The 18,746-nt window shown below is 45.9% G+C and overlaps 2 protein-coding genes across 5 annotated transcripts in view; both read right to left on the bottom strand.

Moving 5' to 3' along the window:
- Window positions 1-558: 558 nt before the first annotated feature.
- On the bottom strand, window positions 559-11,061 carry KLHL11 (kelch like family member 11). Its single transcript, XM_064369159.1, has 2 exons — window positions 10,517-11,061; window positions 559-2,283 (listed from the first exon to the last, which is right to left on the bottom strand). Exons 1-2 carry the CDS (start codon window positions 11,059-11,061, stop codon window positions 702-704), a joined length of 2,127 nt encoding a protein of 708 aa, XP_064225229.1. The 3' UTR covers window positions 559-701.
- A 1,007-nt stretch (window positions 11,062-12,068) lies between these two features.
- The window catches only part of ACLY (ATP citrate lyase), a 51,483-nt gene continuing 44,805 nt past the window's right edge, over window positions 12,069-18,746 (bottom strand). For all 4 annotated transcript variants that reach the window (XM_064369464.1, XM_064369466.1, XM_064369465.1 and 1 more), the window contains 6 exons: window positions 17,424-17,574; window positions 16,790-16,933; window positions 14,885-14,998; window positions 14,453-14,535; window positions 14,095-14,171; window positions 12,069-13,046 (listed from right to left, as the gene is read on the bottom strand). In XM_064369464.1, the coding sequence (XP_064225534.1) occupies window positions 12,952-13,046; window positions 14,095-14,171; window positions 14,453-14,535; window positions 14,885-14,998; window positions 16,790-16,933; window positions 17,424-17,574 (664 nt within the window). In that variant the 3' untranslated portion in view covers window positions 12,069-12,951. The remainder of the gene's footprint in view (window positions 13,047-14,094; window positions 14,172-14,452; window positions 14,536-14,884; window positions 14,999-16,789; window positions 16,934-17,423; window positions 17,575-18,746) is intronic.

Raw genomic sequence — 18,746 nt, 5'->3', positions numbered from 1 at the left:
GTATTTAGTCAATCAGCTAAAGATCTATACTTCTGCCAACTACCCTCACCTCAGACAGAAGGCTTAAAGTCTATAAACAGCTGCTAATAAAAAATATTCAAAAAATGCATGAGCCAATCACAAATTTCTCATCAGTCACATCTTCTAGAAATGAAAATGGCATTTCTAGATAAACATAAGAAAGTATCAATGCAAACATTCTCAAACCATCTTGCTGAAATATTGAGCATTTTCATTCAAATTTCAGTCTCACTATTGCACATGCCTCCTGCAGAGAGGGCTCAATGCATAAGTCTGATCTTGCCAAAACCAATCATTTCACGAAAAATGAGAAATATCAAAGTAAATGTGCAAATAAAATTGGTGCTTAAAGCATGTTCAAAACATAAGTCCCCAAGACAAAGGAGTTATAACTCGTTGGCAGAAAAACAGCCAAGCAACTACACCTGATTTTCCCAATTGTCTTTAATAAGATCTTATTTAGCTAGCACAAACCAAAGACAAAGATTGTAAGCTAACAAAACGACCACGTATTGAACTGAGTTTCCCATTCTCTAGTTTTAACTGTATTTCCTTTATATGGGGTAATAACCAGTTCATGTAGAAAATAAGTTACCGATATACTTTTTCAAGTAACAGCCTGGATATCTTCAGCTTCACGAAACGGGTATAACAGTTTTAAGCTGCACACTTGAGAGAGCCTAGCATTCAATCTGAGAGCTTGGCACTCGCCGCATGTTTAGGGCATGACGATGTATCTCTTGCATCTGTCTGATGCGGTCCTTCTGCCACATTAGGTTTTGAGGCATAGGATATCTCTGTGTGCCATGCAAGTATCGGTATGGGATCCTCACGTGACAAGCAGTGGCTCTACAACGAGGTTGTGGCATAGGAGGAAGAAGCATCCACCTCTTCCTCTCTGCACAATATCGGTAGGCTTCTTTCCGATACTGTTTATCTATATCATCACTGTTTTTCCAGCCTCCAATAATGAAGACATCATCTTTGTAATAGCAAATGGCTGCTCCTTCGATGCTTAGGACTTCTGGAGGCAAGCTTTCAAGGATCTCATCAGATACTTGGCTGGCGATTTTTCTTACTGCCTCTTCGTTTTCTAAACAGTAACTCTTGGGACAACATGATGCTGTCTGATAAAAGTTTGAATTGACCACAGACATTTGGAAAAAGCAGTAATTGTCAATAAGTGGCAAAGATTCCACATCTTGCCACTGTCGAGTCTCTGTATCATAGCAAGTAATTACAGCCTTTAGTCCATCTTCAGTGTCCCGGTCCACAGGAGTGCGGGCGGCAATGTATACAAACCGGTCTTCAATGCCTAGTGCTTTGACATCTCGAAGAATCTTTGGTGCCGATTCCAAGTTGTGCCATTTATCAAGCTCAGGATTATAAACAGTCACATCTTTAAAACCAGGACTAAAGTTGCCATGTCCTCCAATGCTATAGAGCTTCCCTTTGACTTCTGTTAGCCCGAAAGAATGCTTTCTTGTCATCAGACTACAAACATGTTCCCAGGTATTCAAATTTGGGTTATACCTTTCCACAGTTTTAGCAAACCCTGGCTCCATTGATCCCGCAACATACACGTAGGATTCTGTTACTGCAACAGCATGTCCATCAAGGTGATTATGAATATGTGGCAGGTTTACCCATCTGTCCTCATCAACAAAATACCCCACACATTCACTTAAATAGTCCCCTCCTTCTGACACACCTCCAATAACCATGATCACATCCATATTTTGCCCATAACGAGGCAGTAGTGAAACATGAGAAGTGGGAAGCTGGAATGTGCCAGATTGTATATTCTCAGCTCTCAGAGCATGCCTCTCCACTGCGTCAGCCACCAACTTGACACAAACTTCATTATTGGCTACCAGCCTCTCTGGTTTGACATGTCGTGTAAGGTAGGTAGGTTTCATCTGGGACAACCTGAGCAATTTAAAAAGTTCTTCAAAGTATCTCTCTCTCTCTTCAGCATTTCTCTGAACCCATTTCAAAACGGTTTCAAAGAGAACCTCTTCAGAATCAACCGTAATTTCCAAATCTGAAAGCCAGTCTCTAATGAGATGGAAAGGTAATGTATAAAATTCTTCATCCTGAATCACTTTGTGGAAATTTCTCCGTATCATATCAGCAGCCTTCAGAGCAAGTTGGCTCAGGGTATACATGTGGGCTAAGCTATGAATTGCCACACAATTTGAGAGATGAAGTTTTTTCTTAAGAAATTCTCCACAAAATTCTTTTAAACGAATTAGTAGGAACCTAAAATCAAGAAAAAGGGAAAAGATTAATTTTTCAAATGTACATATTTCATGTGGTTACTTTTTTCTTTTTTTTTGAGACAGGGTCTCACTCTGTCACCCAGGCGGGAGTGCAGTGGTGTGTTCTCGGCTCACTGCAACCTCTGCCTCCTGGGTTCCAGCGATTCTCTTACCTCAGCTTCCCCAGTAGCTGGGATTACAGCTACTTGCCACCACGTCCAGCTAATTTTTGTATTTTTAGTAGAGGTGGGGTTTCACTATGTTGGCCAAGCTGGTCTCAAAACTCCTGACCTCAAAGTGATCCGCCTGCCTCCGCCTCCCAAAGTGCTGGGATTACAAGTGTGAGCTACCATGCCTGGCCGACATTTTTTTTTTTTTTAAGACACAGTCTCACTCTGTTGGCCAAGCTGGAGTACAGTAGCACCATCTTGGCTCACTGCAACCTCTGTCTCCTGGGCTCAAGCAATTCTCCGACCTCAGCCTACCAAGCAGCTAGGATTACAGGCATGTGCCACCATATCTGGCTAATTTTTTGTATTTTTAGTAGAGATGAGATTTCACTATGTTGGCCAGGCTGGTCTTGAACTCCTGACCTCAGGTAATCTGCCCACCTCGGCCTCCCAAAGTGTTGGGATTACAGGTGTGAGCACCCTACCTGGCCACGGCCTACGTTTTTTTTAAGACGGGGTTTCACAATTTTGGCCAGGCTGGTCTTGAACTCCTGACCTCGTGATCCACCCACCTTGGCCTCCCAAAGTGCTGGGATTACAGGCGTGAGCCACCTCGCCCAGCCCATGGCCTACGTTTTTAAAAAATTATTATTATTATTTATTAGAAATGGGGTCTCACTATATTGTCCACACTGGTCTTGAACTCCTTACCTTAAGCAATCCTCCTGCCTCTGCTTCCCAAAGAATTTTGGATTACAGGTATGAGCCACCATACCCAGTCTATGGTCACATTTTGAGAGCATCTAAACTATATATATTGAAATGGTTAATCTCACTTTATACACAAAACCTGAAGGAAAAAAAAAACCCACCACCAAATTAGAAAATATTGTGCTGGAAAAGGATGTTTAAAAGCATATATAGGCTAGGCGTGGTGGCTCACGCCTGTAACCCCAACACTTTTGGGAGGCTGAGAATCACTTGAGCCAGGAGTTCGAGACTAGCCTAGGCAATGTGGCAAAACCCTGTCTCTTAAAATACAAAAATTAGCTGGGCTTGGTAGTGGGTGCCTGCAATCCCAGCTACTCAGGAGGTTGAGGGAGGAGAATCGCTTGAACCTGGGAGGCGGAGGTTGTGGTGAGCCGAGATTCTGCCACTGGGTGACAGAATGAGATTCTAGCCTTAAAAAAAAAAGCACATACAGAGCTGGGCATGGTGACGCATGCCTGTAGTCTCTGCTACTCAGGAGGCTTAGGCAAGAGGATTGGTTGAGGTCAGGAGTTCAAGGCTCTAGTGAGCTATAATCGTGCCCGTGAATAGCCACTGCACTCCAGTCTGGGCAACAAAGCAAGACTGTCTCTTAAAAAAAAAAATACATAGGCCGGGCATGGTGGCCCATGCCTGTAATATCAGCACTTTGGGAGGCCAAGGTGGGCAGATCACGAGGTCAGGAGTTCAAGATCAGCCTGGCCAACATGGTAAAATCTCGTCTTTACAAAAAATACAAAAATTAGCCAGGCGTGGTGGCAGGCGCCTGAAGTCCCAGCTACTCGGGAGGCTGAGGCAGGAGAATGGCTTGAACCCAGGAGGCGGAGGTTGCAGTGAGCTGAGATTGTATCACTGTACTCCAGCCTGGGTGACAGAGTAAGACTCCATCTCAAAAAAAAAAAAAAAAAAATATATATATATATATATATATATATGATATATTTAAAGTATTATTTATATTATAGTTTATATAATTACATATATGTGAAATACAAACATATAAACATACATACACACACACACATACATGGAGTTTTTATTTTAGGAGACAAGTTTTCGCTACGCTGCCCAGACTAGAGTGCAGGGGCTATTCACAGGTGTGATTACAGTGAACTACAGCCCCAAACTCCTAGGCTCAAGCAATCCTTCTGCCTCAGCTTCCAGAGTAGCAAGGACCACAAGCACATGACACTGGATCCAGCTGGAGTTTTTTGGTTGTTTGTTTTTGTTTTTTGAGATGGAGTCTTGTTCTGTTGCCAGGCTGGAGAGCAGTGGCACAATCTCAGCTCACTGCAACCTCTGCCTCCTGGCTTCAAGGGATTCTCTTGCCTCAGCCTCCCGAGTAGCTGGGATTACAGGCGCACATCACCATGTTGGCTAATTTTTTGTATTTTTTAGTAGGGATGGGGTTTCACCATGTTAGCCAGGCTGGTTTCAAACTCCTGACCTCAGCCTCCCAAAGTGCTGGGATTACAGGCATGAGCCACTGCGCCCGGCCGGGAATTTTTAATTATGTAAGGTTTCATGAAACATATTATTTAATGAAGTACAACAGTCCCATACTTTATTTTCACTTTAATTTATCTTTGGCAAAGGCAAATCCCTATCCAAACTTGTCTTTGCCGTTCTTCCCTAATTCCTTGCTAGTCACCAGCCTCATGTTGTTTGTTTTTGTCTTTTTTGAGACAGAGTCTCACTTTTACCCAGGCTGGAATGCAGTGTGCAATCATGGCTCAGTGCAGCCTCAACTGCAGTATCGACTTCTTGGGTTCAAGTGATTCTCACGTTTACCTCCCAAGTTGCTGGGACTACAGGCACACGCCACCACACCCAGATACTTTTTTTTTGTAGAGACAAGGTTTTGCCACGTTCCCCAGAATGGTCTCAAACTCCTAAGCTCAAGCAATCTGCCCACTTTAGCCTCCCAAAGTGCTGAGATTACAGGTGTGATCCACCACACCCAGTACACCAGCTTCTTTTAAAATGAAACAGGGTCTCAGTGAAAGGACCTTATGGTATAAAGTAACAGCCAGGCAGGAACTTGTTGGGGGGTCTCTTCAGTCAGATATCAGAAGAAACAGGCTTACTGCTAGAGATTTTATTTTATTTTCAAATTTTTCTCCAGGAGCATAGATTCAAGATACCCTGAATACATATACTCCCTGTGTCAGAGGTTTTAATCTCATCACCAGAGCTTTTTCTTTGGGCAGCCAGAGGGGATGGAGTACTCAGAAGATTTGCCCTGAACTGGGTTCTCACTAAAGCAGGGATGCCACGCAAACTCAAACATCTGAAGAAGCAGGATACAACACAAAAACACAACAAAAAAACATGTGTAGAGGCTGGGTGCAGTGACTCAGGCCAGGCACAGTGGCTCAGGCCTGTAATCCCAACACTTTGAGAGGCTAAGGCAGGAGGATCACTTGAGGTCAGGAGTTCAAGACCAATCTGGCCAAAATGGTACAACCTTGTCTTTACTAAAAATAGAAAAATTAGGCCAGGCTCAGTGGTTCATGCCTATAATCCCAGCACTTTGGGAGACCGAAGTGGGTGGATCACCTGAGGTCAGAAGTTCAAGACCAGCCTGGCCAACATGGCAAAACCCCATCTCTACTAAAAACCCAAAAATTAGCCAGGTGTGGTGGCATACACCTGTAATCCCAGTTACTTGGGAGGCTGAGGCAGGAGAATCACTTGAACCTGCAAGGCGGAGGTTGCAGTGAGCCGAGATCGTGCCACTACACTCCAGCAACAGAGTGAGACTCCATCTCAAAAAACAAAAACAAAAAATACAAAAATTAGCCCAGCATGGTGGCGGGTGCCTGTAGTCCCAGCTACTCAGGAGCCTAAGGCAGAAGAATTGCCTGAACCCGGGGGCAGAGGTTGCAGTGAGCCGAGATCAGGCCACTACACTCCAGCCTAGGTGACACAGAGAGACTCCATCTCAAAAAAAAAAAACAAAACAAAACCGTGTAGGTTAAAAAACAAAACAAAGTGATTTGGCATGTAGCTGACTAAATATTGTCTGCTCACCTAAATTCATTTAAAGGTAAATTTAAAAAAACCCACAATCGTTTCAAACAAATTCTTAAATCTGGCAGCAATCAGCCTGAAGATAGCCAATTTGAGACCACTGCTTTAAAAAGACTAAGTCCCCAGAACTAAGAAAAACCTTAAAACAAGATTAAGAATCACTTCATCAGTTCAGGCCTCTCCCAATTCAGTAACCATTTGTTATTAGTGACTGTGCTTAGTAACTATCTTAACTATAATACGAAGATGAATAAGGCAGGCTCCCTTCACCCTTTTAAGGGAACATATCATTTTAGAGATAAAGCAAAGACAAAGTGGAGTGGTAAGGAATATAGCAGCTCCCAGACATGTCTGGGTGCCAGCGTCACCTGATTCCCAGGCTGTCCTGGGCTCCTAGTTTTAGCACACACCCCAGGTAATTCAGAGACATGTTCCCTTAGGTGTCTGGAAGCAACGCTTTATGAAAATAGCTGTCATATACTAGGTATCTGTCACGTGAGGGGCATCAGGCATATTCTATTATTATATTTCTGATCCTTACAAGTGCCCAGGAGGCAGGCATGCTCAACAGTCAGAATGCATTTAGGGGTAGGGGTGGAGGGTCCTGCCTCAGAGCTGATGGGAAGATTAAATGTGATGGCTGGTTGCAGGGCTCATCAAACAGTGCCTGACAAAAGCCAGCTGCTTAGCCTCTGACAGATTGAGAGAAGAGTTTTGAGTAAAAAGCTTGGAGTATCCTACCCTCTCTTCTAACTCCCCAGTAGAGCAGGGGCAAATCTGTCAAACTCAAGATCATATGACAGAATCAAACATAGCTTGGGTGAGTGCAATGACCCTTTTCCACCCATTTTCAGCAACAACCCTCTTTCCCTCAGAGCTATGCTCAACCCACTCCACCTTCTCACTGATGACCCAGCCTCTTGAGAAAACAGAAACAATCAGGCAGGAACTTCATCTTCCCATCACCCAATCCGCCAGCAGCTGTACCCTATACTCTACCTTCGCAGCCCAATCTTTCCAATTTTAATATGGATTCTATACTGAAACAGAATATTTCACCCAAAAATATACTTCTTTGATATATTCAGAGGGGCCAAAAGCACAGGACTTGCTTTGAAGAGCTGTCTTTTGTGGGGGAGATTTGTATCTGTAGAGAAAATCCACATTAATGAGGTAAACAGGCTTTCTCTGAAGCCCCCCTCGTACTCAGATCTAGGAAAGATGCACTCACAGGAAAAACTAAGGAGGCTAAGGTCCAACACTTTAAAGGTCTGACAGAAACTTTTCCCACAGGATACATCTATTCTTTGTGACAGCTGCTGCCTGTGAGGTTCCGCCTGCCTAACAGGACAGCCTGTGGTGCCGTGCTTTCCTCTCCTGGCTCTCCCATAACCTGTCTTGATGCACTCCAAGTCCCTATTCTTTCTGTAACCACAGGATGGTCTAAAAATTTCAGCCACGCTTAGAGTTTTCTTATTTTGTCTGACTCTCGAGCACACATGTGCCTGTAATAATCTTACACTTTTCTCTGTCCTATAACCTGTCTTTTAAGAATGTCAGCTGTGACCCTTTATGATAAGGAGGAAAGGGATCACCCCTTTTCCACCCCTACAGTTCCCTTCCTGGTTGCAAGGACTTTACTCCTGCAATCATTCCTTTGCTCCTGTGACATCAATTACTCTTCTTCTACTGAATCATTTTCAGCAGCACACAAACATGCTCTAGTATCTCTTACCTCGGTGGGATTGCCTCCCCCTAAAAAACATTTCCACATTTGTACCATTTTTCTGATCCTCTTTATAAAGCAAGGCTTAACTAGCTCTTGTCAATGGCATCAATGACTTGCAACCATCACTTATGGGTTGACAGAGTTGACACGACTGGCTACTCCCTCCTTGACATCCTTCCTTTCTACGTTTCCAAGAGATCAGTCTCCTCTTTTCTTTTTTTTTTTAATTTTTTTTGAGACTGACTCTCACTCTGTTGCCCAGGCTGGGGTGCTGTGGCGAAATCTCAGCTCACTGCAACCTCCACCTCCTGGGTTCAAGCAATTCTCTTGCCTGCCTTAGCCTCCCGAGTAGTTGGGATTACAGGCACCTGCCACCACGTCCTGCTAATTTTTGTATTTTCAGTAGAGACATTTTCATCATGTCGCCCTGGGTGGTCTCGAACTCCTAGTCTCCCAAAGTGTTGGGATTACAGGCATGAGCCACCTCACCCAGCCGGCTCCTCTTTCACATTCTAGAGAACCCCAGGGTTCACTCCCTAAGTAATACCATCCAGCCACACAGCTTTAGTTACCATTTATATGCTAATTTCCCCAATATGTATCTCTAGCTCCCCTGTGCTTATATTCAACTGCCCCAGGCACCTCCTTAACCAAATCTAAACTCCTGATCTTCCACCCAGACTTGCTCTTCTGCAATCTTTCACATCTTAATAATTCCATCCTTCTAATTGCTTGGTTCAAAAAGGTAGCAGTGTTTTCCCCTATATCCCACATCAAATCCAGCAGCAAATTCATCTCATCTACCTTCAAAATACATCTAGAACCAGAGCACTTCTCATCACCTTTACTTCTCCCGCCTCAATCCAAGCATCCACCACTACTGCCACAACCACTTACACTAGTCTCTCTGTGTCTGCCCTTGTTGCTCCCTCCTCAATGCCATATCCTTTGTTCTTTTTTTTTTTTTAGACAAGAGTCTCACTCTGCTGGCCAGGCTGGAGTGCAGTGGTGCAATCTCGGCTTACTGCAACCTCCCGCCTCCTAGGCTCAAGCGATTCTCGTGCCTAAGCCTCCCCAACAGCTGGGATTACAGGCAGACCACCATGCCTGACTAATTTTTGTATTTTTTAGTAGAGACGGTGTTTCACCATGTTGCCCAGGCTGGTCTCAAACTCCTGACCTCAAGCATCCACCTACCATGGCCTCCCAAAGTGCTGAGATTACAGGCGTGAGCTACCATGCCTGGCCGCCACATCCTTTTTCAACACAGCACTATTCATCAAATCAGGCTGCATCATTCCTCTGTCCCAAACCTTCCCATTTCAATCAGAATAAAAGCTCATGTCCTTCCACAGGCCATCAAGGCCCTATGGGATCTGGATCCATGCCCATTACCATCCTGGGGCTTCTCCTGTTCCTCTCACCATGCATCCCTTTGACACAGCCACACTGGCTCCCGCTGTTCTCTAACACACAGAAAGCTCCTCCTCAGGACCTCTGTACCTGTGTCCCCTACCTGACACACTCTTTACCTGCCTCCTTCGGTTCTGAGCAAAACGTCTTGTTCAAGAGGCAGTCTCTATCCACCCAATTTGAAAAACACTTCCTCTCCCCCAGCACTTTCTATGTACTCCCCCCATGCTTTATTTTTCATCAGTGATAACCATCATAACAGGCTATACATTTTACTTATTCACCGTCCATCTACCAACGTAAGTGCGATAAGGAAAAGGACTTTTGTCTGTTTTGATTACTGTTGAAACCCTAATACCTTAGAATCCTGCATCTGAGTGGATGCGTTGTTAACAAATCTGAAGATGATAATTGCCAAAATAAACGCCTCTCCATCTCTATAAATGGTATTACCTGCCTTCTAACCAGTCTCTGGAGCATCCATTCCTGCTCCCCACAATCCATTTACCACAGTGGCAGAATAATATTAAAATACTTAAATCAGATTATTTCTTTACCCAGCTTCCTATCACACTCAGTGAAATCCAAAGTCGTTATTCCAACGCATCTCACGCATCTTCTTCCTCTTCATCCACTAGATAGTCTCACTGGACTGTATTTTAAGGCTTTTCTCTAAGCCAAACTGGATCCTGCCCGAGGGCCTTTGCGCTGTCTGTAATGTTCATTCCCCATCTTTGCACGGTCAGTTATTTTTTGACATTTAGAGGTCGGTCGAAACGTCACCTCCTCAGAAAGGTCTTTATTCAATCCGTATCTTTTCACTCCTTTTGAACGTCAGCACAACACTTAACACATACTGATTTTCCTTTTCATCATCTTTGTCCCACCACCTCGTTAGTATCTAAGCTCCCTGGGTGCGGGGCGCCCTCGCCTGACCTGAGGGTGTATCCTCCTCGCCCAGCGCGGTGGCTGCCCCCCAGCAGGCGCTCAGCGAGTGTGAACCCAATGCGCCCACTCAGGACTCGCGGGCTGCCGTGGCAGGCACTGCTTGCCCGTCCCTTGGCGAGCATCTCCCCCTCTCCGCGCCCGCCGCCCTCCGCGCTCCCGCCTCCCTCGCTTACCTGTCGGCCAACTCCAGCACCTCGTGCACGCTGCCCGTGCTGACGCGGATGCGCCCGGTGTACATATACTCGATAACGGCTTCCACTGTGTCGGGTTCGGGCCCCGGCTCGGAGCTCCACTTGCGCATCTCCACCCGTCCCGAACGGGACTCGGAAAACTGGCCCGACAGCAGGGGCGTGAAGTACTCGGTGGCGGCGGCCAGTACCGAGCGGTGGGCCCGGAACTCGCGGCCTCCAGCCCCGCCGAAGCACAGGGTAATGTCGCAGAAGAGGCCCTGGCGCCGCTGCTCGTTCTGCCGCCAGGACAGCTCTGAGCAGTGAGAGCTGCACTCGAAATCCTCGGCTTCTGGGCCCGGATCGCCCCCGCTCGCCTCCATGGCAGAGATCCCCGGCCCAGGCCCGAAGTCCACCGTGCCGCTGCCTCGGACTTCCGCAGCCAGTCCTACCGAGCCGGCGGCGGCAGTCTCCATGCTCTCCATCTCCAGCACCTGAAGAGATGCAGCCGCGGCCGCCGCCGCCGCTGCCGCCACAGCCGCAGCCGCCATCTTGACGCTGCCGCGCCCGGCCTCCGCAGCCTCAGAACGATGCGGCCGTTTGGTGCGACACAAAGGAATTCTGGGATTAAATAATGCGCGCGGGGCGGAGCCGGGTCGCCCGCCGACTGCGCATGCGCCACCTAGCCTCCCAAAGCCCCGCCCACCTTAGTGACGTTCGGCTGTAATCGTCGCCCAGTTGGGATGAATTCGCCCCAGGCCTCTTAACCAGGACATCGGTGCTAGGATGGCTCGCTCCCTTTCCTTAGTGGGTAGCATGCTCTCTGCAGTCATTTTGTCGAGTAAAAGCCACCTTAGGTCACCTGTTGTTAAAGCCTTAAGTGACAATACAGGATTTTTATAAGATTTAGTCCTAGCTAAGTGGATGAGGGGTGAGTTACCTGTTACCCCTAATTTATCTTCTAAACATGGGGATATTGCCTACTTTGCAAGCTCACGGAGAGGATTCAATGAGATAATTCTTAAGCCAAGCGTTCTGCATACTGCTTTGGTTCATAGTCAATGATCGTATATCCTTGTTGAAAAGATTAATTTAAAAGCCACTTTGGGCTGGGCTGGGTGCCTCACGCCTGTAATCCCAGCACTTTTCGAGGCCGAGGTAGACGGATCGCTTGAGGCCACGAGTTCCAGACCAGCCTGGACAACATGCGAAATCCCTTCTCTAATAAAAATACAAAAATTAGCTGGGCGTGGTGGCGGGCACCTGTAATCCCAGCGCTTTGGGAGGCCGAGGCAGGCGTATCACAGGAGTTCGAGACCAGCCTGGCCAAAATGGTGAAACCCCATCTCTACTAAAAATACAAAAATTAGTGGGGTGTGGTGGTGGGTGCCTGTAATCCTAGCTACTCGGGAGGCTGAGGCAGGGAGAATCGCTTGAACCCAGGAAGCGGAGGTTGCAGTGAGCCAAGATCACGCCACTGCACTCCAGCCTGGGCAACAAAGTGAGATGCTGTCTCAAAATAGAGATCAAAGGATGTGGATGCCAGGAGACAGCAGTATGCCTTCACTGTAACTATATAGTTTATTTAAACCAAACTATGATAATACAGAGAAGAGACTGAGGTGGCAGCTGCCCAGAATCTTTGTGGAATACATATGCAAAGTAGCTAGGAGTCCTTTGACCCACACTTCAGTTACAGACAGACAAGTCAGCTGCATAAATACAGAGAACATAAGACACAAGACATTTCACAGCTTTTTGCGTTTCCATTTTAAATGTATGTTACAACTTTACATATTAAGTTACTACTCCATGTATTTTATGACAATGGCTAAGGATGCAATGGCTCCATCCCCCTGACATATGCAGACTCTGGTCTGTAACACAGAACATTTCAGTGGGATACCAAACAAGCTCTTAACACATAACATACAAAAAGATCTTTAAAAATCAAATTAATACAATGTTCTTCATGTTAAATGAGGAAGAAGAAAGAGAGAGGAAAAAAAAAGAGAGAGACATTAGGGTGCTTTAAATGTATAGTATCTTGACGTCTTAAATGTTTCATTCCCTTCCTCCAGGGGAGAAAAAAATGTTTAACCAATGGAAAAAGAAAGCAACATCCTAGCGCCCTACAATGAGGAAGAACCCCATCCTGACAGTACTTAGATGCTTCCATATAGTAAATACAGCAGGTAGCAGAGCAAAGTCACAAGTGTTGGCTTGGATTTTATTTCTATGCTTATAAAAAAAATATGAAGCTTGTGTGGACTGAATGGGTGTTAGCCTGTGAGTGTTGGTCTTCAGTGCCTGTACCCCGGTGGCTGTTTACATTCCAGGCCCCTGGTAAGCAGTCTCCACTGCCAGCTAGCTGTCTGTACACTTTTTCCTGGGGGAGGAGTTCTTGTCTTCAGTTTACTGCTGTAGGGTTCCTGGCTCTGTTACATGCTCATGTGTTCCGGAAGAACATATGAAATATCATCCCACGGATGACGATACAGCCCCTGCTTCAGCCTCTTCTGATCAAGATAGTGTCCTAAAATGAAGCAAACACATCTTTTTTATTAGAGCTTCATAAGCCTGGTGAGAGCGAGAGGTTAAGGAAGGGAAATCGTTCCAACACACAAAAAAAGTGAATACAAAGCAGTGGGAAGTTTAGTCCATATCCATTCCATAGGTAGATTTCGTACAAGGGAACTGTTGGATCTGATTCTATAAACAAAATTTTAAAGGAAAATAAACAATAAAAATAAAAAATTATATTTTCCTGGGCTAGCAATCATTTCTAAGAACAAAGGAACAGGTGTGGTGGCTCACGCTTGTAATCCCAGCTCTTTGGGAGGCTGAGGTGGGCAGATCACCTGAGGTCAGGAGTTCGAGACTAGCCTGACCAACATGGAGAAACCTAGTCTCTACTAAAAATACAAAATTAGCCAGGCGTGGTGGCGCACGCCTGTAATCCCAGCTACTTGGGAGGCTGAGGCAGGAGTACTGCTTGAACCCAGGAGGCAGAGCCAAGATTGTGCCATTGCACTCCAGCCTGGGCAACAAGAGTGAAAACTGTGTCTCAGAAAAAAAAAAAAAAAAAAAAAGAACAAAGATAAGGGGAAAGTTTAAAGTAAGAAAGGAAAAGATTAAGAAAAATGATTAAGAGGATATGACATTTCTCTTGTAGAAACTCAACCATAAAAAGAGAACTAAAAAAGAAAAATAAACTCAACCACATGTGTAAGTGGTATAGCTGAACCATGGGGGTTTAAAAAACAAAAACAAAAAAGCCCCTTTAAACAACAACGAATCTCACTTAAATTATTGCTGTCAGGGGTGTCTGCCGTAAGGCTCAGTCTCAGGGGTATGCTGGTTGCTGTCAGGTGTCTACTATGCGCCTCCTCCTCAGCATACCCTTGAATGACCCTCATAGTTTTACAACATTCTTCTGTGACTTTTCTGGGGCCAGGTATGTGAAAGAGCATTGTGGCCAGATGCCTCCACAGCAATACAATGAAATCAGACTATACAGAAACTCTTTCCAAGCATTTGGGAGTAAAAAATAAAAATAAAAAAACCACAACAAAAAGACTCACCAATGAAGCCCATACTCCTTCCCAGCACAAAGATGCCATTGAGGGCTCCAATGTCAATATATTCATCAGCTTCCTCCCTGCAACACACAATCAACTTGTAGTTTTAAAAGGCTCACATGACTGCCCTCCTCCCCACTGACAGTACTACTACTGCCCAGGAATGAGAAGAAAAGCTCTCTTTGGTTTCAAAGTAGAAAAGAGGGATGCTCTGGGTGGTAGGATTACAGGCAATTTTTGTTTCCTTCTTTATACCTCTCCTTATTTTTTAAATATTCTGAGTATGCATTGCTTTTATAGTTTGGAGGAAACACCAACCATTAACAAACGTTATGAAGAAGAAAACAGCTGCAATGCTCACCGAGTAAAGGACCCACAGTTTCTAAGCATGTCCACAAATGCAACTCCAATGAGACCATCTACATTCAGGATAAGATTTGGCTTCTGAGAAGGCAAAAAATTCAAAGCATTTATCATTATTTCTCATTTTTTCTTTGTAATTTTCCACTGTTACTACTATTACCACGAATTGCGACCATCATTTAAAAACCTTGCACCATCCCTACTGGCTGACGCTGTGTCTGACTCAGTTCAATTCCCAGCATCTAGCAAAGTACCCAAAACCAGCTGACATTTAGTGCATGTCTGCTGAAGTTAGTTATGAAAGAAAAATAACATTTCCAGAAAACTGGGTTTGCTTTTAGCTGCATAATCAAAATGTAACCTGGCTATTTCCTCCAATAAATTTATCCAACGTAAGATTAGAGAATTAGGGAAGTTTTTTCTTTGTTACCTTCGAGGTGGTAATCTTCTCCACTTCCAGGGCATAATCGAGCAGAGGAGTGGCAGGGAAGTGCTGCCTGACATAATCTTTGAGGATCTGCACTCGCATGTCTGGGTTGTTTACCTGGAAATGAACCCAGCATTACAGAGGAACACTCACACACTGCTGTGAAGGGATGTGTTTGTTCATACCTGTGTTACAGGTGGGTAGAACTGTACATACTTCAGAGGCAATTCAGGAACCTGGCCCACATGTACAATTCCATGTGGCAACCACTGTGCTACTGCCGTGGGGCTGGTTTTTGAAATCCTCTCATATCTCATTTGGGTTACAAAACAACCTCTGTAGGTTCTCACTTTTATGTTACAAAGAAGAAACTGAGCCCTGGAGACATTCAGGGAGCTGGTCAGGTACTACGGTGTTGAGCAGCAGAGGTCTGAGGATTAACCACTCTCCAACTCAGTCTTAGGTTCTAGCCTCCAGCCATGCCCCTACCAGCTCTGCGCCTACTCAAGCTGTGACAAAGTTCAACACTAAGCAAACACGTGTTGAGTGTGGGGAGGCAAAGTATTCCCAAAATTTTAGGAAAAACTCTAGACCTGCCGTTAATGAAATTAACCACCTGTCAGTGGGGGAGTAAGATGATTTAGGGACATACCAAATCCCAATACCAAAGCAATTTCCGCCCTCAACAAAGAGAGGAAGTTGGGTCAGTACATCCTCCAGACAGCAAGGAGCGCAAAGAGTGAATGAGTGAGTGTGGAGTGCAGGTCTAGCATTATCTTAGAAAGAGGCCCTATGCTGTCGGTGGGAAAGGTGTTATCTGCTCAGGAGCTGGGGGTGGCTGAGCAAAGTTCAGCAAGTCCTGGATGGAATGTCCCTCAGCGCCACCCACCTTCCCTGCTTGGCTCTGAGCTGATCCTTGCTCATCAAGCAACCTCTGGGTGTCTCACCTGAGACGGCCAAGTGTTTGGCTGCCTAGAAGGCAGTGTCCTGAATCACATGCATACTCCCCACCTAGGCCAGTGGAGTGACCAACTAAATGAGGTTTCTGGAGCTACAGAGTCAAGGAGCCCAGGGCAAAGGCATCTACTAAGGAGCTGTCCCCATAAGGCCCTGAGCAGCTGCCAGTGACCTCATCTCTTGCTTTTCAGTTTCTAACCACAGCACACTACGAGGACACAGAGATGACTGGCTCTGTGTGAGACTATATAAACTGTTTAAAATATTTACTGTCCTTTCCCACTGGTCTCTCCCCATCAGATATGCCTTGATATTATCACTCTTCCTGCCCTAGTGCTGCCAGGAATAACCACTTGACTTGTGGTGGCCAATGAAATGTGAGTGAAGGTGAATCACGTAAGATTCAAGCAGAAGCTTTAAGAGCCTGCACGTGGTCCTGCCATTTGATGTTATCCTGCTGACAGGAGGCCAGCACATCCCAGACAGGGGCTGTTCCTTCAGCACAGATGGCAGAGAGCAAGCATAGCCAATCCTCAGAGGATGTAGTGTGAATGAGACATAAATCTTTGCTGTGGCAAGCCACTGAGATTTTTGGAGTTGTCAGTTACTGCAGCACGAGGTATTAACTAGCATAACGTGACCAATATGTCCCCTCAACCTGACCTTGGACCTTTCTCCCATAAGGTTTATTTGGGAAGCCAAAGTTACCAAGTTTGCCCTCTCATTTCAACTGTAGTTTCCATACTGCACTCAAATGACAGAAAAATTGTTAAGAGCAATCTGTATTATAATATGGATAAAAGAGCTGCCTCGTATTTGGCATCTGACAACACATCCAAAGCTTTGTATGTTGGGAGTTGAGAGTTTAGTTATTCTCCTATATAATGAATGCCTCCCATCACCGCCCACCCGGGAGATCCATCCCACTTTTTTAGGAGAGTAACAACTCACCGATTTTACACGGTGACCAATGCCCATGATCAGTTTCCCTTCCTTCTTCATCTTGTTCACAAACTCCATGGGGATAATGCCACTGTCAAAGGCTTTACTGAACATCTTGGCTGCTGCATCCAAGGCACCCCCAAACCGATCCCCCTGGAGGAGAAACACGTGCATGCTGCTTTGAGCTTTAAGAGTTACCTTCAGCTGGGTGTGGTGGCTCACGCCTGTAATCCCAGCACTTTGGGAGACCTAGGCGGGCAGATCACCTGAGGTTGGGAATTCGAGACCAGCCTGACCAACATGGAGAAATCCCGTCTCTACTAAAAATACAAAAAATTAGCTGGGTGTGGTGGTACATGCCTGTAATCCCAGCTACTCAGGAGGCTGAGGCAGGAGAATCACTTGAACCCAGGAGGTGGAGGTTGCAGTGAGCTGAGATTGCACCATTGCACTCCAGCCTGGGCAACAAGAGTGAAACTCCATCTCAAAAAAAAAAAAAAGAGTTTCCTTCAAGCTGGGCAAAGCAACCCAGTGTGTCCCGAACAGGTTTGAGGGACTCCTTCTAGGGCCCTGCTGTGGCAAAGCAGCATGAGACCAAGGCCCAGTGTCCCCACTGTTCACCTCCCAGGATGACAGTACTTACGATAGTGAGCAGCCCTGAGGTGAGGCTGGAGACCAGGTCTTTCCCAGCTCGTGCACAAATGATGGTGTTGTGGGCTCCAGAGACAGCTGGCCCATGATCAGCTGTCACCATCAGACACATCTCAATGAACTGGCAAGAGTATTTGGGCAACCTGGAGGAGGGTGCAACAAAGACCAGGAGATGGTTGACAAGGCCACACTTGTAGTTTCTCCCATCTCCCTGAACAAGTCATTTAAATCCAAGAAGGGTAACTACCAATCCAAATCTAATACTACCACACAACTCTAAGGCAAAACCTCCTGATTCTTTTCTTTAGACAAAGTCTCACTCTGTCGCCCAGGCTGGAGTGCAGTAGTGAGATCTCGGCTCACTGCAATCTCCACCTCCTGGGTTCAAGCAATTCTCCTGCCTCGACCTCCCAAGAACCTGGGATTATAGGTGAGCACCACCATGCCCGGCTAATTTTTGTATTTTTAGTAGAGATGGGGTTTCGCTATGTTAGCCAGGCTGGTCTCGAACTACTAGCCCTCAAGTGATCCGCCTACATTGGCCTCCCAAAGTGTTGGGATTACATACAGATGTGAGCCACTGCGCCTGGCCCCAAATACTGTTTGTAAAATAGAGTTTGCAACCAAGATTTAAAATCTATTCTTTGGTCAGTGATTTTCAGCATGAGTTGCCTGCACCAGGATTTGACCTGTATTTGTGGCTACGCTCCATGTGCCAGATAGACAGGGGATGAGAACCCTGTCCTTTCACAGCGTTAAGAGGCCCCATGCCTGATTCCTGTAGTATTCAACCTCCCAACTAAGGATCAAGAACAAGGTCTGGAGACGTGGGAGGCAGCAGCAGACAGAGGGAGACTTGCTCAGGTGTTATAACCCGTGAAGTTTTCCCAGGAGGGTCCAAACAAGGACCAATACCCATCTCTCTGCAAGTGAGGGCATGATACAACCCAAGACATTGACCTGGCTTTCTTCCCAGTGCCACCTTAAGCCAGAGATCTGTGAATTGCATATTCACGGGCTCCCCTGCCCAGCCATCAGTCCCACCGGAGGGCTAAGATTGGGAGTCACAGAGAAAATCAATTTTTTCCTAACATTCAGGCTGATGGGAGAAACAAATTTGTAAAGTGAACACAACATAAGGTACTTTCTTCTTTTTTTGAGATGGACTTTTTTTTGCTCTTGTTGCCCAGGCTGGAGTGCAATGGCGTGATCTCGGCTCACTGCAACCTCCGCCTCGTGGGTTCAAGCGATTCTCCTGCCTCAGCATCCAGAGTAGCTGGGATGATGGGTGCCCACCACCACGCCTCGCTAACTT

Source organism: Aotus nancymaae, unplaced genomic scaffold (assembly GCF_030222135.1).
Source record: "Aotus nancymaae isolate 86718 unplaced genomic scaffold, 86718_ANA_hifiasm-v0.15.2.pri h1tg000089l, whole genome shotgun sequence".
Taxonomy (NCBI): Eukaryota; Metazoa; Chordata; class Mammalia; order Primates; family Aotidae; genus Aotus; species Aotus nancymaae.
The sequence above is the reverse complement of the archived record's forward strand: the minus strand, read 5'-3'. Positions and strand labels throughout refer to the sequence as shown.